General features: G+C 34.6%; 1 protein-coding gene across 1 annotated transcript in view; it reads left to right on the top strand.

Moving 5' to 3' along the window:
• The window catches only part of LOC129235565 (205 kDa microtubule-associated protein), a 68,909-nt gene extending 41,273 nt beyond the window's left edge, over window positions 1–27,636 (top strand). Inside the window, exon 2 of the mRNA XM_054869467.1 lies at window positions 23,753–27,636. Within this exon, the coding sequence (XP_054725442.1) occupies window positions 23,753–25,750 (1,998 nt within the window). The 3' untranslated portion in view covers window positions 25,751–27,636. The remainder of the gene's footprint in view (window positions 1–23,752) is intronic.
• Window positions 27,637–27,930: the final 294 nt, after the last annotated feature.

Genomic DNA, 27,930 nt, shown 5'->3' with positions numbered 1-27,930 from the left:
CAAAAAAAAAATCACGAATATAGCCTTTTTTTCGAGTCTCCAAAGTAGACTGACCCCTTAAGCTAAAAAATATCGATATCAGCCCAATCCTTTGCCAAATGCATTGTGTAGCAAAAAAAAAATCACAATTCAGAGTCGAGCTAACAGCCCATTAAACTAGATTTTTGATTTTATAATTTATTGTTAAGCTCCTCTATATGGAAGCGTTTTCAATAAACAAATAATAATTCGTATGATTAAAAAACAATTTGCATATTGCAGTAATTTACCCCAGCTGAAATTTTGTTCCTTTGTCCTTTCGAAGTTTGAGCTGCAGAAGTTTTATTATAGTTTGAATTGGATAATGAACTTAAATTTATGGCTCGCCTATATTTATTTGAACGTCAAGTATTAAATTGATGTTAACTAATGCCATGCGAAACCAACCGTTTACCTTTCACCGTTATCATATCATGTGTTCTCTTGGCGAAAATAAAAAAATATATTTATGCAAATATAATTTTATGAGAAAAATGTATGATATTTTCACTCACTTATATGTATGTATGTATTTTCACCTCCATCATATAGTATATTATAGTATGAATTTTCTTTACCTTTTTATGAAGTCTCATACAGACTAGTATGCCATGAATTTGTCTACGGTTTTGATGCCGTGAAAGTTACTTCCTTCTATTGTGCTTTCCATAAACAAATGCAACTGACAGTTGGGTTATTATGTCGACATTTTAATAGTACAAATGATCGAAATGTGCTTTTTTTGTTTTTTTATATGCATATATGTATATATACTTGAAATATAAAGATGACTAAGTGCCAAGTCAATGCACTCGCTGGCGAGTGGTTAACTGTTACGCCCACACCCACTCATTTTTAATCGTACATACATAAGTACATAGTTAGTAAGAAAGACGTGCCCATATAACAATAAACGTAACGTTTTTAATGAAACATGTATAAGTGTCTAGCTAACGAAATTTCCACCCAAAAATTTCGAGAAATGATAAACCAGTCATAATTTTTCATGCTGCTCTTTAGGTGGATGTGAATAAATCTTATTGTCGTTGCGCTTGTAGCTTGTTTTTATTGTTCATATGTATGTATGTATATAAATATATATATATATACATGTATACAAGTATATGTGTTTGGCTCAATGAATATGCAACAAAGGTATTTTTACTTCCCGCTGCTTTGAATGAATTTTCATTTTAGTTAGTCAAGCTTTATATACAAATCAAAACATATCATGCATATATACTTGCCATATATAATATTTGTATGTATTCAGGTTTTAAAAAGATTAATGATATTGCAATTTCTGTGTACTTTTTCCTCTTTTACTTTCCGCCTATTTTATATTTGTTCGTTCTTTATGGCTATATTTGGAACTTGACTGAAGCTTCCGGTCATTACCAAAAGAAATTTTTGGTTGCTTAGAAGCGCTGGATATTAGAAGCATATACTTTTACGTATACTTATTTTATTATATATATTTATACATGAAAACTATTCGGATTTATAATATCAGTTTCTACTCGGCAATAGTAGTTACAACAAGAAAAACAACAAAGTTCTCGTCTCTGCACATACCAATTGAGTTAAAAGAACCTTTTTTTTTCCTCTAATAAAATTAGGGTAGTAATATTTACCACTCAAGAAACCAATTGCTTCTAAATTTGCTACCAAACGTGGCTTAAAGATTGTCTTTCTTGTTGTTGTAACACTGCATTAAGCCCTGCCATTTCGGTGTAGCCACCAATTGTCAAGGCTTCTAACAGCTGGCCCAGGAAACATGGTGTTTCGTCGAGTTGGGTCCAGAGGTAGAGGGGTGTTATATTAGGTAAGTTTTATTATGGTACAATAACCACAACATACACTTTCCAACGACATCCAGGTCAACGGTATCTGAAAGACCCTTAATTATTTCCGTCCCTATCAAGTGACTCGACATTCAAAATGCATTTGTCGGTGTCATTGACAAAAATTGGGAATTCCCATTAAAGGCATTTTCAAAATTTTCATCGGGATTGGTTTTTAAGCAACAAGACCACAACCCTGCGCACAATTCCAGTCAAAAAATGTATTTTACAATTTCCTTTCGTCAGCGATTTTCTTCATATTAATTGGCTCTGCAAAATCTAATGTCGAACATCGGTACGTTTTACAATGAAGGAAACTGGAATATGACCAAAGTATAACAATAGCAGTCGGCATTTGTCGGATTGTGTATACAGTTTGTGGATACTCGTGTCGATGGTGGTGGAGTTGCATTGCACTGAGTAATACATTAAATTCTAAATTTTAGCGTACAATGCGCATGCTCATCACTCATGATGATGTGTACGTGCGCTTACCTACAGTTACAGTTGTGGACATTAAAATCCGGTCATGCACTTAGCGCAATTGAATCTGGCAGGTATAGGAATCAGCTGAATAAACACTCATTTTATGTACCAAATGTGTGCCACAAGTGCATTTTGTTATCATATTGACTTACTTTTTCTTTACAGGTAGTTTTTCTTCTAGTGAAATTAAATTAAGGAAAATTAACGAAATAAAGAAGATTATTATAAAGAAGATTAACGAAATAAAAAAGTTTAAATAGAATCAAAACATAGAAAAATTTTGAGATAAGTTTTATTGAACCGACATTTTATGGCTTTAATATTTGAATATGATTTCGCTGCGATTGGTGTAATATGGAGGTCCCATTTTTATACAGCCTTCGCAAAAATCAGGCTGAATTTCGGCAATAACGTATTGACCACCCAATAAAGTGTTGCAAACGGTGACTTTGACTGGGTGTTATAGTTTTTCCATAAAGGCTTGTGTATTGCAAAGGCCGACAAGAAATTTTACCGGAAACCAGAGTCTTCTTTTTCAATGAGTTTTGATGCACTGAGTCCAATCCGGGTTTAGTCACGTAGATTAAGTTATATTTGTCCAATAGACACTGCGTTGTATCCATTGATAATGCGACATCCCGTCCATTTATGATATTATGTCCTCTGGTGTCCCGCAGGGGAGCATTCCAGAACCCTTCTTATTTTTTCTGTTTATGAATGGTATTGGTTAATGCTTTTCGTTTGCTGAAGACGTTGTAGGTATGCTGGTGATCTTAAAAACTTGCCCTTCGATTTACATAATGTCCACACTTGGTACTAATATATATAAATCATTTTCGCTAAATATAATCAAATGCTTTCATTAAAATTTGCTGAAATGGCCAATACTGGGCATATTTCGTGTAATATTGTTGGCTCTCTCTTCCAATCCGTTGCAGAAATTGGACTTTTTCAAGTCTTCTTCTTTCGAATGCATTGAATTTGCTTTAAAATCTTTGTTGCTTCATCGTCTGTTGCTTCATTTTTTTCTGTATTTCAGATATTGAATTTTAAGAATTTCTGTTTATTGTCTGTCTGCGTTATCTTTAAAAGATTTGTGAATATTGGGGAAATTTATAAATTTAACAATAATAAAAAAAATTATAAATTTAACAATAATAAAAAAAAAGTATGACCTTTTGTAAGAGAGTATTTAGTAGTCGAGCGATTAACACAAAAGTTAGATTTCAGCTTAGGGAAAATCTTGCACTTTTCGAAAGTAACTAGACTATTTCATTTTTCCAGGATAATTCTGCGCTCTCTCATGGCACCAAAACTATGAGTATTGATTTTCTTCACATACTTACAGTTCTGGATAGTCTTATCTTAGTCTATTAAAAAGAATGACTTTTTCACAGGTCCCGATTTTATTGTCCTCAACTGTATGTATACTTGGATATATGGAGATGTAAGTGGTTCGGTTGGAGGGCCTGCGATGTGTGCAAGATTAGAGAGTGCTCGTATTCGTGTTTGCCCATTTTCCGATTTGCCGGTTGCATAGTTATCTATGTAGCTTGCTGTCTTGCTGGTGTTGGTGGCGTGTAAAAATTTCAATTGAATTTTACTGGCTTGTTGCGTTTCTTTTGCCACTCGCTTCGATTACTCACTGCCTGGCAGATGGCAACGTGATGCGAGCGGTGAATGATATTACGACTTGCCGACTGACAATGTGGCACATTGGCGATCTGACTTTCAGTCTACTTGTATTTTACACCCGTTTGCATGCATACCTTTGTATGTGTGTGTCTTATTTCTTCAACTTGTGTTGCGCTCGTTGTGTGTGTGGTAACAACATTGCTAGACGGCAGACTTTGGTGGAGGCAATGACAAGCCTTCGTCTGTTGCTTCATTTTTTCGGTATCTGCGCTCGAATACTTTGACGCTGCGCAAATTTAAAAATAGAAATTACGATATTTGGCTGCTTAATTTGGCAAAGTACAAAATGTGCACGCAAATGTACATACATACTTTCATACTATGCTATATATAAGCAAAAAAAAAAGAAGTAATTTAAATAAAAACGTTGTTGCTGCTATGTAAATTCATGCATGCATTTAATAATAAAGTGCTAATCGTAGCCGCCCAAAATTTGTATGGTTTTCTCCTTTAAATTTCAGCCTATGACGATTTTCTTTTTAAGGTTTAATGGCCCATCGATAAAAGCGATGGTTGGCATTTCCATAAATTTTCTTGCGTCGACTTCTGTCAAATGTATCGTTTCGCCCATATGGGGGATTATGTATTACTCATGCTCAGTCTTTGGCTCAACTCACATGCACACACATACATAAATTACAGGGTATTTCAAGTTGGAATTTATTTTTGAAATATATTTTGTATGGAGGTTCATTAATTATTTATTGGCATTTGGATTAGAGTGGCCGCCGTAGCCGAATGCGGCAGTACGGAACTAACATTCGGTAGTACCCAGTCCTACTAAAGTTTTTTCTAATAGTGGTCGCTTCTCGGCAGCCAATGGTAACCCTCTGGTGCATTTTTGCCATGAAAAAGCTCGGCATAAAACTGTAGGTCCCTCCATTTGTGGGAAAACATCAAAGACGCACATCAAAAATAGGAGTGGACCAAATGCCCAATAAAGACTAATTATATATACATATACATACATGTAAAAATAGAAGTTCTATAATTTATTTTTGAGTTGTTTTCTTTCAAAACTTCAATTATCAGGTCAGTCCATAAGTTCGTGCGTTTTTTAAAGGTGGTTTTAAAATTAATAAAAAAGGGGTTTAAAGTATTGATTAATAAATAAATAATATATTTTCCTTCATTATTTACAATGTCTTCCCAACGTTTAGACAAAATTTTAATTCCCTACTCAAAAATTGTTTGTCCTTGGAGCCAAAATACGCTTCGATATCCCTTTTTATAGCTTCTTTTGAGGCGTTGTTCTTGTTACTCATCCCATATGAGTCCACGGAAAAGGTGATATTCACAAGGTGCAATATCCAGAGAGTATGGTGGATGCGGCATTAGCTCCCACCCGAGCTCGTTCAGCTTGCCTAATGTTTGCCTTGCGGTAAGAGGTCTTTCGTTGTGGTGAAACAAAACTTTGCGTCTATTCACTAAAGACGGTCGATTTTTTTTAAGTGCCTAACTCAGGTTTGATAGCTGATGGGAATAGTAATCAGCAGTTATCGTCTGGTTTGGTTCCAGAAGCTCATAATAAACAATACCGACTATATCCCACCAAATAGACAGAAGAATCTTCTTGGGGTAAAGGCCATCTCTAGGAGTCGGTTCTGGTGTTTCATCTTTATCTAACCATTGGTGTTTGCGAACAGTATTATTGTAAAGGACCCATTTTTCATCACCAATAACGATAAGGTTCAAAAAACTTTGAAGCCGTTGCAGCAGCTGAGAACACACATTCACTCTCTGCTGAAGGTTGCCGACGGAAAGTCTATGCGGAACCCATTTTCCCAACTTTGAAATCTTTGCCAACTGAACCAGGTGCCTGTGAACTGTTCCATACGATGAATTTAACCTCTGAGGTATCATATCGACTGTCAAATTTGGCTCAGCTTCCACGAGTTCGAGCAAGGCGTCGGAGTTAAAGACTTCAGGACGACCAGCGCGCGGGGCATCCTCTACGTCGCAGTTACCACTTCGGAATTTTGAAAACCACTTTCACTCACGGTATCTTCTCCGTGAACAGTGTTTATTTCTGCAGCAGCAGTTGTTGCATTTTTACCACTTGTATAAAAAAATACAAAATATGCCTCTTATACGCGTTCGAAGATTCCATTTTATTTTTTAACAACACTTGCTTCTATCTGCGATAAAAATCACTTGTTGAATGCACAATATATCAATGAAAATATAAATAGTTCCGTTATATTCCGCGAATAATTTTTTGTATGCAAAAATGGGGTAAAATACGCACGAACTTATGGACTGACCTGATATTTCCAGTTCATTCACATAACATAAACTCTATCTTTTCAATAATCCCACGGAAAATAATGCAAAGGTGTTAAATCGGGCGATGTAGTAGAATTTTGTTTGCTAATAAATGTCGCGTCCCAGTGAGTATTAACAAATCTCGCAGGTGCATTTCTGCAATGAAAAGGCTTCTCGTAAAAAACCACTTAATAACCTATATTACGGAATAAAATATACATATAGGAATTTATTGGCAATTCTTAGCAATTTATTTGTTTTTTATTTAATTTTAATTTTTTTATGAAAATATAGTTCATTCTCCTACAAATCCATACCAATCCATTTAGAAAAAAGTCAACAAATATTCGTCAAAATTTAAAACTTTTTAATTAGAATTGTTAGAAAATTCTAGTATGGAATTTTATAGCCCATTGAATGCTGCTTTGAAGTGGCTCAGTAATCGCGTTGATTTTGACATTTTTGGTGTTAGATGTTATTGGTGTTTGGGTTAGATGTTTTTTCCATTTAAAAAAAAAAAATCAAGCGGAAAACATTCAGAACTTTCAACTTCACCTAATATGTATAAAGTACATTTTTTTACATGCATATATGTACGTGTAGATAAACGCTCATATCCTCCCGCGCAGCAATAGTCATTTTTTCGCGTCACCAGCTGGCGACTCCACGCATAATTAAACAACAAAGTCAAAGTGTCAATATTTCAAGCAAATACATTTTCTTAAGCTGCAGTAGTATGTAACAGTAGTTCAGGGTATGCTTTTTTTTTACTTATAACTATAAATATACAACTATCCATACATACATATGTACATATATGGGTGAAAATGGTACCATAGACATTTTTTGTATTCTCTGTTTTCTAAAACACTAAAATGAGCAGTAATCTAATCGAGACATTCTATGCAAGCCAGCCGGTTTTTACCTCCTTTATTTGATTTATGTACTTATGCTTACATACTTACCAAAATGAGCATCAGCTATCAACAATCGGCAATCGTATTTCAAGTCGTTCTTAAATAATTTTAACTGAATGGTGTTTGCCAAATTTGCAAAAAGTTAATGGTGAATAATCGTTATTACCTCAATGTTGTTTATGTCTTTCTGTGCGTTCGCCATAAATGTGGCAATACGGCATTGAGGCAAGTGCTAGACACAGTTGTATATAAGTAAGTATGTGCATACATAAATACAAAAATGTATATGTATAGTATACACATATACATATATGAATGCATGTGCGTAATACCGTTAACGCGAAAGCAATTGTCATACAATTTGTGCTGAAGTTGATGGTAAATACTTGCCGGTTTCAATGGATTGCTTGTGGCTTATGCATTTTAGCAGCCAGTAGCCGAAGCCGGCAATCGCGGCGTTCATCACCCACTAGACTGTTGGCCTGAGCTGCTGAGCTTTCGCGCGACCTACCTGCATATGTACATACATATATATAAGTATATATGCTTTGCTTGCTCACTTCATAATTCAGCACACTCATTTCTTCCTTTGTTTGCTCTTTTACCCATACGCACATTTGTACCATTCACACATGCATAGGCGATTATATTTATATGCGTACGCCAGCGCATTGTTGATGTCATCATTTGAGCATTTTGTTGATTTGTCAATAAATACTAATGTGGTGCTTATGTATGTTTGGTAAAGAAAAATTTAGTAGCTCAAAGGTGTATGCATGCATGTATTTATGTATGTATTCTAATATTTTGCATAGTGCATTTTATTTTAGATTTGAACCTATTGTTTAAATTAGCAAAGGGTTCAGTTGTAATGTGAAGCTAATTTTAGAAGGATGAAGTGAGTTATTTAGGTGAGTGAGTAATTGATTTTTGTGTTTTTTGTTTCTTGTTCTATTTTTTTCCTTCTGATGAATCATTGTTTATATGACTCCAAAATTAATTAATTTATATGAAAGTGCGACAGCTCGGGAGTTGCTGTACTGCTATCTGAGTAGCTAGCAAAATCGCTTGACTATTAACCTCGCCAAAATTAATCCGTTACGGCAACGCTTTTGACTGGCATATCAATGGAAAAAATAGTACTTTTATGCTCATGCGGATAACTTTAGTATTAATTCGAGTATTGTTTTATTTACATATGTATGTACTTATAACTGAAATTTTTTCTAAACTTTTTGAGTTTAAGAAATAAATAATACAACTTTTTTCGAAAATCGTCTCTTATATTTATATTTCTAACAATATATGTAAATCGAAAATTTGTGTATGTTTGCAAAAACCTATCCTTTTTATTCAATCCCAATCCGTTATTTGACGACATCGCGAAAGCTACATGACAGAAAAATTATATGGATTTTCTGGGGTATTTATGCGGGAACCGAGGTTATAAATAATTTCATAAGCCAGTTGAAAATTTCAGATGAGTGCTTGACAAATGGAAATATACCACTCGGTGCGCTTGTTCATGGTCAGGAACAAAAAAGTAGGCGGAAACTTCACAATTTATTGATTTCATAATTAAGAATAATAATTAAGCCCATAAAATTTCTAAATTTAAGAGTGGCATAACCCAAAAAAAAACCTCGTCCAGCCAAACTAGCTAGCTGGATCCAGTTATTTCAATGTTTTCAATTTTCGAAAAAAGCTGCTGTACCACATTACTCGCCTTTACCACAATACCTGCACGTACTCTATATTTTACAGCTGATGCAATCATTGCTTCTATAAATAGCGCGCAAGTAAAAGAATATCGGAATCCTCGATGCGGTCGATTAAAAAAAATTTTTTTGGGCACAAAATAATACCAAATTACCTCCGGATCGTGGGCTCCAATATATCTGTGGACTTTTGCCAAAACTTAAATTGAGCACTTAATTAAAAGGTTAAATTTGCCCTAGGACGACCGTTCAGGATTTAGTGATCGGAAGCACAAATAAATCGTTTTGTCAAAAGACCACAAAAATGTTACAGTATAGCTTCTACAATTTATAAAACGTTAATTAAGGGGATATTCTAGTGTATGTAGAGGCATAAATTTCACCCGGTTTTTGAAGCGCTGTAAAAAGGAAACAAACATATTTTTACTATCCATTTTTTACCATTTGATTATTAATTATTACATTAAAAACTAACCAAAACAAAATTAAAATTGACAAAATTATGCACAGTCAAAGTAGGGGGCCAAAAAAAAAAGAAGAGGGTGTCCTGGCGTGCATGATTCCAACTCTCCTGAGGATCTGAAAAATAAAAACCAAACGGTTTCCTTATAATTATAGATGCCGTTATTGAATGAGCCTTGGGCAAGTTAAAAAAATGTTTTTCACAATATGGCGGCTGTTTGAGAAAAAATTGTTTTTTTTTTTTGCATATTTTTTCAACAATTCCGATGTTTTTTTAAATAGTAAATAAAAAGGTATAGAGTCGAGCTAGGGTCATCAGATGAAGGGATGTATAAAGAACATCCTTCCCAAATTTGAAGTAAATCGGTTCATTAGAACTGGAGATATCCCAGCCGCCAGCTCGAAGGAAGTATTATAGTTTTGAGAAAAACGAGTTCAAAGTTTTCAGAAGCGGTCGGAACCGATGCCTTGTCACCAAAAAGGCTATACCTCATGAAATAATAACAATTTTAAAAAGTCCTCTTAATGACATATTCTTGAATGTTTAAACTTTGAAAATATGCAAAAAAAAAAATTCGATGTTTTCAAAATTCTATACTAGAATACCCACTTAATATCAGGTTTTACACAGTTTTTCGAAACTTCAATTTTTCGCAGAAGCTAAATGCCAATTTAAATTAAGCTTCTTGGGAAAGTATCTGGTATGAATTACCAACATTGCACTCGTAGCGACATATGTATATAAATATATTCTTGTGGCATATGATTCTGAGCTGGATAAAATCTAAGCATGTAGTTGACAGCAATTTGCTACAGAAAAAAATTAGTTCACTTTGTTTTCCATATATAATATTTTGTTGTTGGCAATGCAGTCAATCGATCAATAAAAGTCATTAGTACAAAAGTTCTGATCTAACTAAAAGTAGTAAACCTTTTAACGTCCAATATTTGAGTTGATGTTTTCTTTTATTTTACAATTTAGTGTCACAAGTTCCCGTTACATCTGATATTGCTACAGAGCCTTGTGTGACACTAGAGCTAAAGTAATTTTTAATATGAGAAAATGTGGTTCCTATCAACTTAAATTATTCGCTTAAAAAGGCAATGGCGTAATTTGTCTTCATTATTTTTCCTGTGAGTGTAAATGCTCGCCGGTGTATAGTATATTTGTAGGTTGTACATGCATATATTCGTTAAGACACATAGGTATGTATGTATCTACTTGTGTGTGGAGGGATTATTTTTCGCCGGTCGGCTTCTCTCCGCTTTTCTATTTGATTATAAAATACGCAAATAGAATATAAAGGAGGAAGGTAACGCATAGGAAAGGTATTTTTGATAGAAAAAAGCTTCAGCGATTTTTTCCTCGAATGTTTACCAATACTGTTCGCAAATAGTAGAATCATTAAATAAAACCACCACATATTAAGTGCTAATGCATGTGTTTGCTTAAACAGCAATAGATGTTGTTTTCTATTTTGTGGATTTTTGAACTTTTTGCAAATCTTTAAATGTATGTGTCTTTTAAATGTATACTAGTAAAATTCTTCTGATAAACGCAGTTTGACTTTATTGAATTTTAATTTATTTAAAAACTACAAATTTATCATACAAATTTAACCGTCAATAATTAGCTAATATACATACTAATATATGTACGTGCCCGAGAAGGAACGAAGCTTTGGTCCAAGAAATAACACTAGAATAGAATAATTAATAGTTCTTTATTTATATTTAAAGTTGACAATATTTACTCACAGACTAAAAAATAGATTTTTTAAACAAATAAATAAAAAATATACGGTCTTAAAGGTCGTCTGCCGGGATATGCGATATGTTTTTAGCGCATCACGTAAATTCATTTACAATTAATTATGTGAAAAAACTAGCTTTTTCCTTTTTCCCTATATTATAATGTCAAAATGGTTTTTTGGAAGTTTGTATTACGGATCTGTGATAATATTGGGCATCTTCCAATAATATGTTCAATGTCTTCTTTTTCATTTAGATTGCAGAGATTGCATTTTAAAATATTGCATCTTCCTTTAAATATTGGGGATATTTTGTACCTACCAATTTTATCATTGAAGTTAGTTTTTCCTATGTTGAAATCTAAATGTTTCTTCTTACTGCACTTTTTCGGGACCGTTCCCACATTCTATCTCGAATATTCTTATTCCTCATCGTTATAAGCGTTTCCATTTCTACTCGTAAGTACCTGTAAAAAATTTAAATATCGCATATGTGACAAAAGTCACGCTTAACAATTTCAGTTTTGACATTTTCACACTGATGTTTCCATGTAACAAAACTTAGGCAGCAGCCTACGTGAGTGAAGTAATCTCTTAAAAGCTTCAATTTGAAATCCAATTCAAGTAAGTCTCACAAATATGTATAAATTTACATATATACATAAGCATATACGTACTAAGCTCTTTACAGTTTTAACATAAATACTTTGAAATCATAATAAGCTCAAGAAAATGCTATTTGAAAAATGTTCACAATGGAAAAGTTCACTTCAATTTACTTATAACTGTACGAGTAATCATATTTTTATAATAAGGGATGAATGCAACAAGAACTTAAGCTGTCTTAGTATTGGAAAATATAATCTTGATATCTGATATTTGCTGTAAAATTAAATTTACTTAGCCTCATAAATGCACTTTCTTGCAATGTGGCCGAGATCGGGAAAAACAAACAGCATCTGTTAGTGTTCACCTGATAGCTTTTTAGCAGGCGTAGTCATATGAGAAAATTTAATATCTTCCCGCTTAAAATAGAATTGCATTTAAATTTAGCATAAAAGCACATTTGTAGATTTATAAAAATATTTAAGAAAAATATTATTTTTGTTATAACTAATATGTACCTGTATAGTGTATAAATTTTTATTTCCCAATTTTTTCCGATAGAAAAATACCACCAATTTCCGTAGAAAAAGTCCAAAAACGGCTCTTGCCCAGCAGATGCGAAATATTTATGCTGATACAACAAAAACAACTGAAAGATTTCAAATTTTCGTTAACAGCGCGAAATGCATTGGCTTGTTTGATTAACACAGAAATATTCAATATGGAATATATTCACTCGTATTTACATATCTGTGGGTACGATAACAACACACACATCCAGTCAGATGATTTATCGGTAGCAATTTTTGATAATTTCCAAACGCTCGTTCATAAACTTCACCTTGATAAAAGTGTTAACCTTGAATGATGTTTCTGCAATGCTATGTAATAAAACAATTCTAGAGTGTGTTTTACAGGGTGGCCCATCTACATAACGTTCGGAATTTATTTATTTTACGTAATAAGTATGGGCGGACGTTTCTTTTGATTTTTTTGTGTGAACATAAAGACAAATTAAAATTAGTTTGTTATGTGGATGAAGATTTGAAGCAACACAGAGAAATATAAAAAGCTAACAATTTAAAATTAATTTAATGATGACGTATTTGCGATCGAAAATTGTGTTCGGACGTTATTCAAAATGGGATAAAACTGTAAGGTGGTCTTATCATATTTCTGACAATATTGAGTTATGAAAGATAAAAATGATTAAGGATCATTTCAAAAGGAAGAAAAATATTAAAAAAAAAAACATTATGGTATAAGGAAAGCTTAAGATCAAATTGGCTTTGTAAATATTGAAAATATTTATTCGGATGTTACGTTGTGGACGTTATCTACTTTAGTCGTTAATAACTTGTGTTTTAGTCAAACAGTATTTAATTGTTGACTAATTAATAGCATAAAAAGTGCACCGATAAAACTACAGGGTGGTCCATGTATAGTGGTTTCTTTTCAAAAATGTAACAACAAAAATTGTTTTTTCAGTTTATTATTAGTTTATTCGAAAGTACAAACATTCTCATTATTTATGGAACACGATTCGATGCTCGATATTCGTCTTAAGGACCTGTATCGTTAATGGGTTGTTCGCATAAAATCCACAAAAAAGTCTTAAGGGCGTCAAATCGCAGTTCCGAGATATCGGATTGGCATCTTCGAGACGGCTAATATCGCGATTACCGCGCTTGGTGCGCAAAAAATCGATTGTGGCATGGCGCGCCAACCTGCTGAAATCAAAGACCGTCCACGTCCATGTCAGTGTTCGGCTACAAAAAATCTCTCTGTAGCGGCCACCGCTGATGAAAAAGGCTGTTCTAACGAAATTTTGAAAGGGTTACACAACACTAACTTTGGAAATAAGTTTCAAATATTTTCCAACGTTGTTCAATCGTAAATTTTATTCGATTTATTTCGTTTCGCGCAGATATGAGACTGACTTTCTGTCGAAATTTCCAGCTTGAAATATCTGCGCTATGAAAACAACATATGATTAAAAAACAAAACAGTATACGGACTACCCTGTATTATAGTTGTATTTTATGCTAAATAAATTGACTACAAACCAAAAGAATAAAATGTGCAAATTAAATAAAAGGTGGAATATTTCAAATAATCAAATTTTAAATTTGATTTTATACGTTGGGGAAATTGCTGTCCGACGAGCTTTATTATACAAATTTCGTTCCAAAAAAGAAAAGCAGTGAAAAAGTTGTATGCCTCGAATGTTTTTTATATGTAACCAAGCAAAAACCACAGAGCAAGGTATCTTCCCTAGAATGTCAAAATCTATAAACACAAATAATGATTGAAAAGTTTGAAGTTTTTTTATAAATCTCTAACTATATGATATTTGTTAATGAACCACTCTGTATTTAAATATAAAATTGCTATATATATTTAAATCTATAAATATAAATTAAATGAAAAAAAAACCTTGTCAGAGCCAACGCCTTTTCTGGTGCAAATTATCTAATTCATCGGTTAAAAATGCAAAGAAAGCAAAAAACGCTAAATAGGGGCGGGTATTTCTAAAGCAAAAGGAAATCTACACATGATTAATTAATTATACTTCATTATTAGATATTTCAGTCTTACATGTGTACATACATACCTAACTACATACATACTTATAAGCAAGTAACTTTCTCGTGTGAGTGCAAAGTTTTGCTTGTATTAGATTTTTCGCCACTTCTTTCATTTACTTCTTTCTTTTTTTGCTAGCATGCGAACGAAAATTGCTCGTGCGAATTTGCGCAAGCACTAAGCGCTCGCGCATTAACTTGCTGTGGCTGTAGCCCAATTTCAGTGCAGTGCACCGATCTCTGGCAATAGCAGCGTTGGCGACTGGCGGCTTATACAGTCGCTGTTGGTTGGCGCTTACAGCTGAAACTGGAGCTTAGACTATGAAATTCGTCTATATGTATGTTTGTTTGCATTTGGATCAACGAATTTGTATGTAGGCACCGGCGTTTGCCTGGATGGGTGACTAACTGGCTATGAAGCTAGCAGAGCGGACTAGCCTAGCACTAAGAGTGGCTTTTGTGTGTATATATGTATATGTGTATGTGTTGCTGATTTTAGCATGGCTTATTATGTGACCTCATTACACATGGTTGCTCTGCAGCCATGCACTACCACCATTTTTCCCAGCTTTAGACAAATACTTCATAAGTATTATATACATACAAACTCATACAAACATACATACAGACATGCACACGAGTATATTATAATAGTATGTACATTAGATGGCGTTTTATTGCAAGTGTTGTTGCTGCTCGCTGGTAGTTGAATGCCAGCAACTGTTGCTTTTGTTATTGCAGCCGCTTTGCTGCCGTTTGGTCAATGACATTTTCAGTTGCCATCATTTGTTTTAAATAATTTTTCCAAATACCAAAAACCAGCACCACGAGGCGTCGTTGTTCGCTCCACGTTGCTGTCATATCTGCATGCTGTTGTTCTTGTACATATTTGCTACCATAGTCGCTAGCATCGTCATTACCGCCGAGCCGTCGTAATTTTTGTTGCCATGTTTTTATTATTATTTCTTGGGTTGTCACTCTTATTTGGTTTGTACTGTTTGTTTGTGTAGTCCCTTATAGAATGCGCCATGCTGCACATTTACATACATTCATAGTATGTATGTGTGAATGTACATTCCTAGTGTGAGGGGCAGCTAAGTTTAGCGAGAAAACATTTTGCCGCTGGATGTTTTTGTTGCCGACTGTGCGACTTTATCGTCCAACCGACCTCCTCGGCTTCATATTGCTGTTACCTCACGCTGGTTGATTTCATCTCTCCCCAAAATATTTATGTATGTGCATATGCGTTTGTTGTGTTGGGTTTTTTGCTGTAAACTGTGGTCGAGTAATTATAAACGTTTCGTACACTTCATATTTCCTATACTTGGATACTTTTCGACAAAACTTTTTTTTATGTTTTCTTTTTTTGCTTTTGCGTTGCTTAATAATCGCTCGAGCAGTGCTGCACGATCGACCGACACCACTTCCAACTTTTGTGTCATCTCATCCAACTCAAACGAATTCATTCCCCAATGTGTTCTCTCCCGGAGACGCAAATACTTGTGTGTATCTTGTTCGCGTTGCTTATTTCCAGTTGGCGGTTGTGGTAGCTGGGTGTGTTTGTGCGTGACATGCCGACAGTTGGTCTAGGGTTCGATACTCACTATGGATATTGAATATCAAAAAATATGTTTCTAAAAGTATTTCCCCCTTCGAGTGTTTTTCTGCACTTAAAAGCTTTCTTAAAAAATCTGTGTGCCGTTCGGAGGCAACATAAAATAGCAAAGCTCTTTCCTCTTGTGAGGCAACATCAAGGCGCAGGCAATGATGCAAGAGCATAAGCATGGCCTAAAACTTTCAAGGATGTAAACGTTCGTCTATTGTTATTGTATCGTATTTCACGCAAATTTCTCTTAATAAGTACTTGATCCTAAAATATATTCAACTAAGTCTGAGTAAATTTGCCAGAACTGTTTGAACCCATTTCAATTTCCGATTGTGCGCGTATGTCGAATGTATTAGCATTAGAATTAAATAATGTTTTAAAACTAGCAAAGTTGTACTTAACGAAACAAGTGAGAAGAGCATAAAAGTTAAAAAAGTGCAGGGACTACTATAAAGAAAAATGTCCAAGTCATGTCCGTGGATAGGCCAATACATTTCAAATGACTTTCTCATTAAAGCAAAGTCTTAATTTTTCGAATGTATCGGGTGGTTTTTTGGCTGCATGAGAATTATCGATATCGATAACTATGACTTGACAGCTGAGAACGGCAAACTGTGAGGACTTTTCTGCTCAGTAAGAAATGGCAAGTCATCATGAACCGTTTAATGCCAGAACAATGTTTCCAAATTGTGGAAATTTACGTAACAAAAAAACCTAAATTTGCTCGCGAAGTTCATTGAGCACTGGCGTCATCGTCGGCCCCTATTTCTTTCGAAATGGGGAAGGGGCTGCCGGTACTATCGATCCTTACTGACTGAATTTTTGTTTCCAAAAATGAATCAGCTAAACATCGATGGCGGCAGCCGCCATAGTCGAATGGGTTGGTGCGTGACTACCATTCCGGAGTGCGTAGGTTCGAATCTCTGTGCATGAAACACCAAAATGATTGAAAAAATGTTTTCTAATAGCGGTCGCCCCTTGGCAGGCAATGGCAAACCTCCGAGCGTATTTCTGCATGAAAAAACTCTTCATAAAAATCAATTTGCCATTGGGAGTAGACAACATCAAGACGCACGCCACAAATAGGAGGAGCTCGGCCAAACACTTAACAGAAATGTACACGCCAATTATTATTTTTTATAAACATCGATGACATTGGGTTCAATATTCAAGCCACCATAGACATCATATGGCTAAAATTAATGGAAAAAGTAGTCGAAAATTGGACTGATAGAATGGACCATGTAACTTGTATTCACGGTGAACATGCTCGTACATATGCCGGATATTGTACTCAAAAAATAAATTCCATGTAATTATCTACCAGATAATAGTAAAAAAAGTTCATATTTCTGTTTTGTAGATATTATCATTTAAAGTTCTCAAGCCCTTAAAAACCCGATATAAGACAATATGGAATATTTTTTTGACAACTGGTATGCAAAAGGAATATTTCATGATAAAAATAGTTCTGTGAATTAGGAATTTTAAAGAATTTTTTTTTATAAATGACGAATATTGACGAATTATAAAGAAATGTGTCTCACTTTATTAAAAAATATGTATTTTTCTTTAACCCGCATCATTCCAAGCATATTTAAGCGCTTCGAATTTGCGTAAAATTTATAGCAGCCATGTTCCTATCCCACATAAATACGTTTTTCTTATTTTCAGTACCGTTCCAAAAATGGAACAATGTAATATTTGTATTCTAAATATAGAGATAATATAAAATAAGGTTTTTATATTTTTTTGTTTAATTAATTACTGAGAAATATGTATGCTACAATAATAATTATAAAATATTTCTATTTATAAAAAAAGTGGGAATAGAATGGAAAATATAAAAATACTACATTTTATATGAAGAACTGCAAAACACTTTTTGATGTATGCTAACGTTGCATTTTTTCAAATTTCATGGTGGTATTTTTATGGCGCACAGCTGCTTTGTTTATTATTTTTTACTTACGACTCCATTAATGTCGCCACTATTCATAAATAATTGCGGTGGCATTCATGTAAACACACTAAATCTTAAAAATAACCTATCCAAAAATAAAACACTAGGATGATGCGATGGGTTAAGGAGCATATACATATTTCCGCACATACACATGTACGCATAAATGAGAATATATATAATTGGCGCTTACACCCTTTTCGGGTGTTTGTCCGAGCTCTCCTCCTCCTATTTGTGGTGTGCGACTTAATGTTGTTCCACAAATGGAGGGACCTACAGTTTTAAGCCGACTCCGATTGACAGATATTTTTTTTGGGGAGAATACGACTATAAAGAGAATGCAACTAAAAAAAAACAGAATTTGTTTAATTTTTTTATTTCGTAATTATTTTATTTTAAATTATATTGGCTTACAATAAAAATAATATCTACACGCACCTCAAAGAGTTAATCGTTTAGTTCCAATTTTTTCTTTTGGCATTAAAGGCACCTACAAGCCAGCCAGCTGTAGTTGGCTATTCAATTATACTTTGTTGAATATGCTTTGCTCGTACCCACCCATAAATCTGTTCCCTTCAGAAATGGCAAGTGTTATGCTGATTGAATATTTAGTGTGTGTATATGGAAATGTGGATGCCGTCTCTCTAAGACGCAGTTTCCCAGTATAGAAGTGATAAGATTTATAAAACTGATTGCCTTCTTCGAAAATTCCAGTATTGTTGTAACTCACAATAAAATATTTACATATATGCAAGTTTCAAAGTAATGTATTGTTTATATTAATTAAATTGTTGTTGGTGTTGTTGTTGTTGTAGCAGCATAAAAATTCCCCAGCATGTACGGTAAATACTGCTGCAGTGCCAGTCCCTGGCCGGATATAAATCCGGGTAGTTCCGGTAACGTAAAACCGACTGTCGTGGAACCGATATTAATTTAATAACCAAACTAGCAGTGTATACAGGGTGCGTCATTTTGTGACAATGCTCTATCGATTTAGAATTTTTTTTTCAGCTTATTAGTAAGACTAACACGTGTTTGTTTTCCAACATTTTCCTATCACATTCGCCAAATTTTCGTTCAATTCGAATTTCGTCCTTGACCTTTATAGGGTCCTCATTTTCATAACATATAATTTAGCCTATAAAACCCATATAAAAAGAAGTCTGGTTCGGTGAAATCCGGAAAGTTTTTAGGCCGGACTTCAAATGTTCTGCGAACTTTCGACACCAGAAGTCCATTGGTGCACATACATGGTGGCCTGTCATACCGTCTTGTTGGGTATATGTACTTTTCGGAAACATTCACCACCGATATGAATATCTTTGGCTGTCCAAAACCGGTCCAAATAGGACCTTTCTGGTCGTGCAGTGTTATTTCGTGGGTAATGTGGCTAGATTACTAATTGTTTGCAGTACGGTCGCGATATTTTCGACAATAAGGACGTTTAGTTAAAGCAATTATTCGATTATTTTCAATGTACCACGGCACTATTACCGTCACGGCACCATCGTTTTACAAATATTGATTATAAATTATAAACATGGTAAATAAGGATTAGAGAAAATCCTATTGAAATACGTAATAAAATTAAAGCTCTACACGAAAGTAGTAAAAGTGGATGGGGAATTGCGAGGAAGCTCTACCAGCTGACGACCCGTACCATGGGGCTAAATAGAAAAAACGTTCATAGATAATTATGCAATTGAGGGCAATAATCGAAGTGGCCGACTCGGAAAAATGAAGACACAACAAGTAAACTAAATTGACGCCGCAAAGCTCCAGAGATTGCCGCCAGAATAAACCCTAAGAATTTAATAAAAACTAAAGTTCTGCAGATGAGATTTTTTTAAATGCAGTTTTGAATTAAAAACTAAAAGCAATTTAACATTGTAGCTTTCTCAACTTTGCATATTCTATAAAATTTTGTTCCAACGAGTTGTTTTTTAATCATCTAAGAAAAATTAGTCGCTTTTTAAATTATTAAAATTTATTTGACAGTTTGTATCTTCGTTATTTTCAATCACATCATACAAATCCAAGATTTTTCAGGGGGTGGTGATCTAACAAAATCTGCCAAAAAAAAAACTAGATTAAAAAAAAATCGTTTACAAAAGATTTTTTTGTTTGTTTGTTTATTTTCACAAATTCGCATATTTTGCGTAGTTTTAAGTTTTCAGTTTTACCCTATCGTAGTTTTCTATTCAAATAATCTTTTTAATATTCAGCTTAACAGTTACACTTTTTTTTTATTATACAAAATCTGAATTTAAGTAATAATTTTTGCAAGTTTCATTTCATTTCTCCTCGGGTTTCCCCCTTTCAAACGAATTTCTCACCCTTTGAGAAATAATGACTTAAGCGTTTGTCCCCAACAACAAAGAGGAAACTAGATGTCGTAAAGCACTTAAATAAACATCATGCTTTATTGCATGTTCGCGAACTACAATTTTCGTGGAAGTTTTTTTTTTCTTTTAATTGTGATCATAAAGCAACTTGCAAAAGATGGTGACTGGAGAAAGATTTGGCTAACTATTTTAAATCAAAATTTTAGGAGACATTTTAGTGGAGTTTTTTACGTCTACATATGTATATGTTTTTGATTCACTGTAGTTGTGATAAAAAAACAAATAAATATGTATATACGAGGTGTATTTAAAAAGTAATCTTACTGGCAAGTTTTTATTTTTCCACCGTTGCATTTTTAGACAAAAAAAATTAATTTTAATAATTTTTTCGGCCAATACAAAAGTCAAGTCTTGACTTTTATTTTTTCAGTAAAAAAAGAATGACTTATTTTTTCCGTCAAAATTAAAAGTTAAAATTGGATTTTTAGTTTTTCGGTCGAAATTGGTCCAAAAGGTAGGATGGTGGCACCAGAGTTGTTATTAATAGTTCATTAAAAAATGATGTTTTGTTATGAAATTGTAAACTGCTATTTTTGACGGAAAAAATAAACCTTCATTTTTTACCCGGAAAAACAAAAGTTAAGATTCATTTTAAGATTTTGATTGAAAAAATATCGTTAAAAAATTACGGTTAATTACTCATTCGCTGACTTTGAGTTGAAATTTCGAAAATAACTGTTTAACTGATTTTTTCCACAATATTTATTTGATACCCCTTAAAGTAATCCCCCTCAGATATAGTACACTTGGGTCAACGCTTTTTCCATTCCAATTCTGATCAAAAAGTGCTTTGATATGGGTTAAATTCTTCCAACGAAGCGGACCTTATTTCCGTCGCCGTCTTTTCATAAGTATTTTTTGTTTTGGGAACAAGTAAAAATAGCAAGCGGCGAAGTCCGGTGAGTGCGGTGGTTGATGCAAGATCACTAATTGAGTTTTTCGGTAGCAGCTCATAAAAGCCACTTGCCGTTTGAAGTAGACTTAAAGCTGCGATTAGTGGGGCCGTAGCCATAACCATAGCCGCAACATTACAGCATTTGTCTGCCGATTAGTCATGACGTAACCATAAACAGCTGATATTGAAGTATAATTAATGACCACATTTGCATTTTGTCATAAAAACATGGATAATTTTCCACTAAGACAATTAATTTTTGTCGTTCATTTCTAATATTCAAACTTTTATCGCAAATATATGATAGAAACAAATGTATTTGCACAGCTACGGGGAAAACCTAAAATTCCATAGATACATACGGCTACGGTTATAGTTACGGTGTCATGGTGCGGCACCTATGTTCGTTTACTGTGATACAGCTGATTGCCATGGTCACGGTTATGGCTAAGGAACGGTAACAAAAATCGCAGATTAAAACCATAGGTACCTCCATTTGTGGAACAACATCAACACGCACGCCACAAATGGGAGGAGGAGCTCGGCCAAACACCTAACATAAGTGTATGCGCCAATAATTTACATTTATTTTAAGATGGCGCAAAATTTATCATTCAATGTTTTTGAATACTTTTTTATTGAATAAAAAAAATGATTTTGGGTGATGGAAATATTTACTTTGACCTTTATGTGCTGCATTGTTTGTCTGTTTGTTTACTGCAGCTGTCTAGTTCGCAAGTGTTTAATATGACGGATGGACGACGTCATTTGCAAAAATTATAAATCTTCCCAAAGGGTGATTCATTTTGCGCCACCTTATAGTTGAAACTGTAAACATATGTTCAGTATACATAACAAAAATATCAAAAATCGAATGTTCATCATACGTTACCCGGGAATTGGAAAAGTCGCCGTACTTTTTGAGCACACCTCGTATGTACATCTGTATAGCTTTATGAGACTTGCTAAATTTAACAACAAAACAAAAATCGCAGATTAAAACCATAGGTACCTCCATTTGTGGAACAACATCAACACGCACGCCACAAATGGGAGGAGGAGCTCGGCCAAACACCTAACATAAGTGTATGCGCCAATAATTTACATTTATTTTAAGATGGCGCAAAATTTATCATTCAATGTTTTTGAATACTTTTTTACTGAATAAAAAAAATGATTTTGGGTGATGGAAATATTTACTTTGACCTTTATGTGCTGCATTGTTTGTCTGTTTGTTTACTGCAGCTGTCTAGTTCGCAAGTGTTTAATATGACGGATGGACGACGTCATTTGCAAAAATTATAAATCTTCCCAAAGGGTGATTCATTTTGCGCCACCTTATAGTTGAAACTGTAAACATATGTTCAGTATACATAACAAAAATATCAAAAATCGAATGTTCATCATACGTTACCCGGGAATTGGAAAAGTCGCCGTACTTTTTGAGCACACCTCGTATGTACATCTGTATAGCTTTATGAGACTTGCTAAATTTATTTGCGCAAAAAAAACGTAAAGCTAGATATACTTATGTATTCGCATATGTATGTATGTATATGCATATAAATATGTATATTTTTAAGTTGAAGAAACGTCCACCAATAGTTCCGAGCAGTAGCGGTCACCGTCTTCAAATTTATTACGCTTCTTCCTTGATTCTCTTTTTCTTTTGACTTGCTCGCTCTACATCCGATCCGTATTTAGCACTTCGTCTTAATTCGTTCAAACATTCCATTGCTTGGTATTCTACTTCATATTACGGCCACTTATACTACTTCCTCTTCCACGGCTCTGCTTGATTATTATCCACTATTATTTTCTAGCTGTTACAATTTTATCTTCGCTTTCAGCTTTGTCGGACAACATTCTCCATACCAAATCGTACATATTTTTTTACCCCACTTTGAAAATCATCGTCTTTGCTGATATGAAAAAGAGCATTACTCAGCTGAATTCTTCACAGTTGTAATTCAATTCGTGGTTGGTTTTTTATCATCTGCCCGTGCATTGTTGTTGTGATGCTATATACAATTATCAAATAATTTTCTTAATTGCTGTTAATTACTGATGGCACTGCCTAGCTGATACTGGTTCCAGCTGTGACTAATTCCTTGGTGTAAAATTCAAACTATCTAGATTTTTGATTTTGAATGTCAATGCTTTTCGGACGCAGGTATGATAGTACATATTCTCAATCATTTCGTAACATTTTGATGTTTCGTACGAATACTAGTGCAAACGTAAAAACTCGTTAATGATGCAGCACAAGTAGTTATGCATGTCTTGGTAGTAGAAAATAATTGTTAGAAAGTTCGTCTGCCATCATGCTGTGGCATTTCTTCGCAGCGTAAGCGCTTACATTTTTTCTATAAACATATTAATTCTGTATGTGAACGACGGTCGAATCATTAAGAAATAGTAATTAATAATAACAGGTTTATTAACAATATTTACATAGCATGTTTTATTTAAAATATAGATAATTAGCTTACATTAATTCAAATTCATGATTTCATATTTTCATGTTTGCTTATAGGTAGAGGAGGTTGCCCAGACCGCGGCTAACATCGTTGAAAGTCTGAATCCATTTGCTGCTCCAGAACCCGAACAACACGAAACGGTTGAACAATCACCAATTGAAGCGGATCATCTGTTTTCAACCGAATCGCAGCTACACGCTGACTTTTTGCAACAAAACGAACAATTGTACCACAACGAACAACAGGAACTACACCAAGCACAAGAGCCCCCACATGAACAACATGAAGACAACTTGTTTTCGCTACAGCCAGAGGACCAGCCACCAGCATCCGAGGCCAAGTTAGAGTCCGAGTTGAATGGATTTGAGGAATACGCACCCGCATCTCTTTCCATTACTACTCCCCCCGAACCGGAGCTGACCGCTTTATCAAATGAATCAGCGCTGGAACCGACATTCGCAGCTCATCTAGACGCAGCTATTGCGGAGCCAGAGCCCCTATCATTGAATAAGCCAGAACCTATGAATCAGCCAGAACCTGAAACTGTGTTTGAGCCAGAGACTAAAATCGTGTTGGAGCCAGAACTTGCTTCTCAACCAGAGCCTGTGCGCGTGCCCGAAGCAGATACCGAGCCTGCGTTGATAGTGAGCCATGACATTGTTTCAAATGTGTCTATTAACGGTGATTCTTTGCTGGTGGTACCCGAAGAGCCTGCTCTTACTGCTGCAGTAGCAGCCTCTGAGCCTGCATTTGATGAAGCCAAGCCGTCTGTAGACGAAGCTGTGGTTGCGGACGAAACTGTGACTGCTGCCGCGGCTATTGGTGCTATTACAGCTGCAGCTGCCGTTGCAACTGTTGCCACTACTGCAGGTAAAAAAACTGACATTAAAAAGCCTCGTACACCCACTTCCACGAAATCGAAAGCAATTGATGTCAAAAAGACTACAGAGCCAATTAAAAAACCTATTGCTGCTACTGCTGGCAAAACGGCTGTTGGTGGAGCCTCAACCGCAGCTAGGCCACGTTCAACTCCGTCTAGGGCAACAACTACCGCCGAGAAGAAGCCGACAGCTATTACTAAATCATCGACTACCACAGCTACTCGCAAACCCTTAACTTCCATGGCTGCAACGACTAGAACAGTTACTAAGACAACTAATGCAACACGTCCAACGTCAGCACCGACAGCAGCTAAGCTATCTGCACCGCGTACTACTACCGCAACTACTGCACGCCGTTCGGCACCAACTAGCACAGGCGGTTCTACAACTACTTCCAATGGCACATTCGCCCCCAAATCCAAACCAGCCAGCAGTGCACCAACTAAACCGACTACTTTGGGGCTTTCGGCTACAACTAAACCCAAATTGTTATCGCCACGCACGACTTTGACTTCGCAAGCACGCAAGTTGACCCCTACTAGTACTACGGCTAGGAGTCCACTTAAAACTACGGCACCAACTACCAATGGCGTCACAAAGACTTCGACAACCACAGCGACTGCTAGTCGCGCCAAGAGCTCGACTTCTACCACCATAACAACCACAACTACAAAGACTTTCACAGCACGTCCTGCACCGAAGACCACGCATTCATCGACCTTAACATCGACTACAACACGTCGAACTGTAGGCAGCGTATCGAACAGTAGCACAACTGGCACAAGAACTGCAACCAGTATGTTGCAGAAAAAGACACCACCGGGCAGCACCAGGCTTACAACAACTGGCAAGTCTTCACTAACGCCTACTAAGACATCAGGTGCAGCTCTGAAACCGAAAACCAAAGATGTGACTAAGAAACCAGTAACTCCAATCAAATCGGCAAATGAGGTAAAGCATAAACCTGCCGTAGAGCAACCCAAAACAAACGGTACAGCTAGTACAGGAGCAGAAATCGATCTGGGGAATGATTCAAAGCAACAAGCAAATTTGAATGGTGAAGGTGATGGCCCACAGCATCTGCTTGAAAATGGTATGCATCACATGGAGTTAGAGAACGGCGACGGCTCATTGTTAGAACAGCATGTAGAAGCAGCTCTGGTCGATGCTTAAAAAGTAAAGAATTAGAAGACTTTGTATTTTTTAAAGTGCAGTAAGCAAAATGAAGAAATGTGAGATATCAAAGAAAGCGTCGTCATTTAAATGTAATTGTTTTTGTGGGGGAATCAACCTTGAGACGAATACAAACCGCAAGGTACTAGGAAATAGAATAGGAAGTAGCGACGGGTAGAAGAAGCAGCTGCGCATAATATTACTAACATTATTGCTATGCAGATTGCTAATCACAAGGAATACAAGTAAAAGCGAAAGAGTATTTTGGCAAGGGTAGAGAGAAGTATGCTAATATGAACAAATTATAATGAGCGATACCATGAGAGAGAGAGATAGTAGAATTTCGTATTTGCGACTAAACGTAGATAACACAGATCAGTCACTTAATGAATTCGACTAGAACGAAACAGCAGCGTGGAATGTAAAAATAATAAAAAATGGCAAATTGCATGTAGAACGAATGCAAACAAGAAAAACAAAACAAAAACAAAATTATTGCATATATATTTGCAACGAAAATATTTACAATTTGAACTTGAATAGTTGTCATTTCCTTTCGCTCGGTTTAAATTTAAAACTGTGCACGTCTTATTTATGTGTGTATATTAAATATTCGATTGGTCACTGTACTTTAAGTTGCATGCTTCACTATGGTGTTTTGTAGCTTCGTTGTTTACTTTTTTTTTTTTTTCTACTTTGAAAAAAAGAAGAGAACAAAATTTTTATTGGACATTTTTGAAATATTTTGTTATTTTGCTTTTATGTTGTAAAATTTTGATAGTTCGGTGACTAAAATGTTTTAATTGCCTTTGTTGCTCGCTCTTTTGTGCACGGCCATGACCTTAGTGGTGAATATTACCACATCCGGTAGGATGGCTATAAAAAATGTTGCACAGTTCAAGACAAAATAATTATTGTAAACGTTTTTTATACACAATTTCTACTATGGATGGACGTTCGAATTTTCGTCGTTTATCATGGATTTCTATGTATTGTAATGGATTTTTAACTTTTACTTGTCGTTTCAATAGTTAACTTTGTGCTGGTGAATGTATGGAAAAGACGAAACAAAAGAAAAAAAAACGAAATAAAAAATCATAAAATTTATGAAAAATCAAACGAAACAAAAAAAAGTTATTCTTACTATCGCATGTGTAGACCAGTAATATTGGCATAATAACGGTATAATTTATACTAAACTACTAATATCCATTATGCAAAACCATTACATGAGAAAAAGCAAATGCAAATGTGCATAGCAAAAACAAAAAACACAAAAAAAAAACAAATAAATGGTTTAAAAAATTAAGCGCAGAACGCGTCGTACTAAAAAAAAACAAATATATGAAGTGAAAATATCTTTTATATACATACACGAATACCTATTAATTAATAAATGACATGCGAAAAGATCTTTGAATCAGTAAATATACATAAATCATATTACGATCGAATTCTGCATTTTTAATATATTTTTGTACTTCATTAATTTGTTCCTGTTTACAATACGTGAGAAAATGTATAACTAAAGAAAACGACACAGTATACTTAACGATTTTAAAAAGTGTTTATTATTACATATATGCCAATCAATATGTGGATGTCCTTTGCTCCTATCCAGTGTATTATTATTATTCTTACTTTTATTTTATTATTATTTCCTTTGAGATTCATACTTTTAACCTTTGCTGGTGTTGCCCTTTGTATTATTTTCTTTAATTTATTAAAAGTTAAAAAAAAAAAATGAAATTCTCATCTTAAAAGTCTGTCAAAACAAACATATATATATATAATATTATATTATTCTCAAAACTACGATAAATTTACGATAAACTTGTACGCAAAAAAAAAACGATTAAAAAGCTACAAAAAAAGAATAAAACTAATTTATGCGTTTGTTTTTCTTTTTGAGTTTTTCTTTTTTTTTCTTTTTAGTTATTACTTTATTTTCAGCCACTTAAAAATTTACTTTCCGGATAGATTTTGGGAAAAGGAAAGCTACGTATCAAGAAATATCATTTAACTCAAGAAAAATTCTAGAAATGGCACTTTAGATTTTTGACTATTACACGCTTTCTGTGTAATTGGAGCGATTAAGCTAGTATATGTATAGATATTTACAAATATGTATTTTGACATTTCGAAATTTGATATTTGATCGATTAATTATATGAAATCTA

Source organism: Anastrepha obliqua, chromosome 1, assembly GCF_027943255.1.
Source record: "Anastrepha obliqua isolate idAnaObli1 chromosome 1, idAnaObli1_1.0, whole genome shotgun sequence".
Taxonomy (NCBI): Eukaryota; Metazoa; Arthropoda; class Insecta; order Diptera; family Tephritidae; genus Anastrepha; species Anastrepha obliqua.
This window is presented reverse-complemented; position numbering and strand designations above follow the sequence as displayed.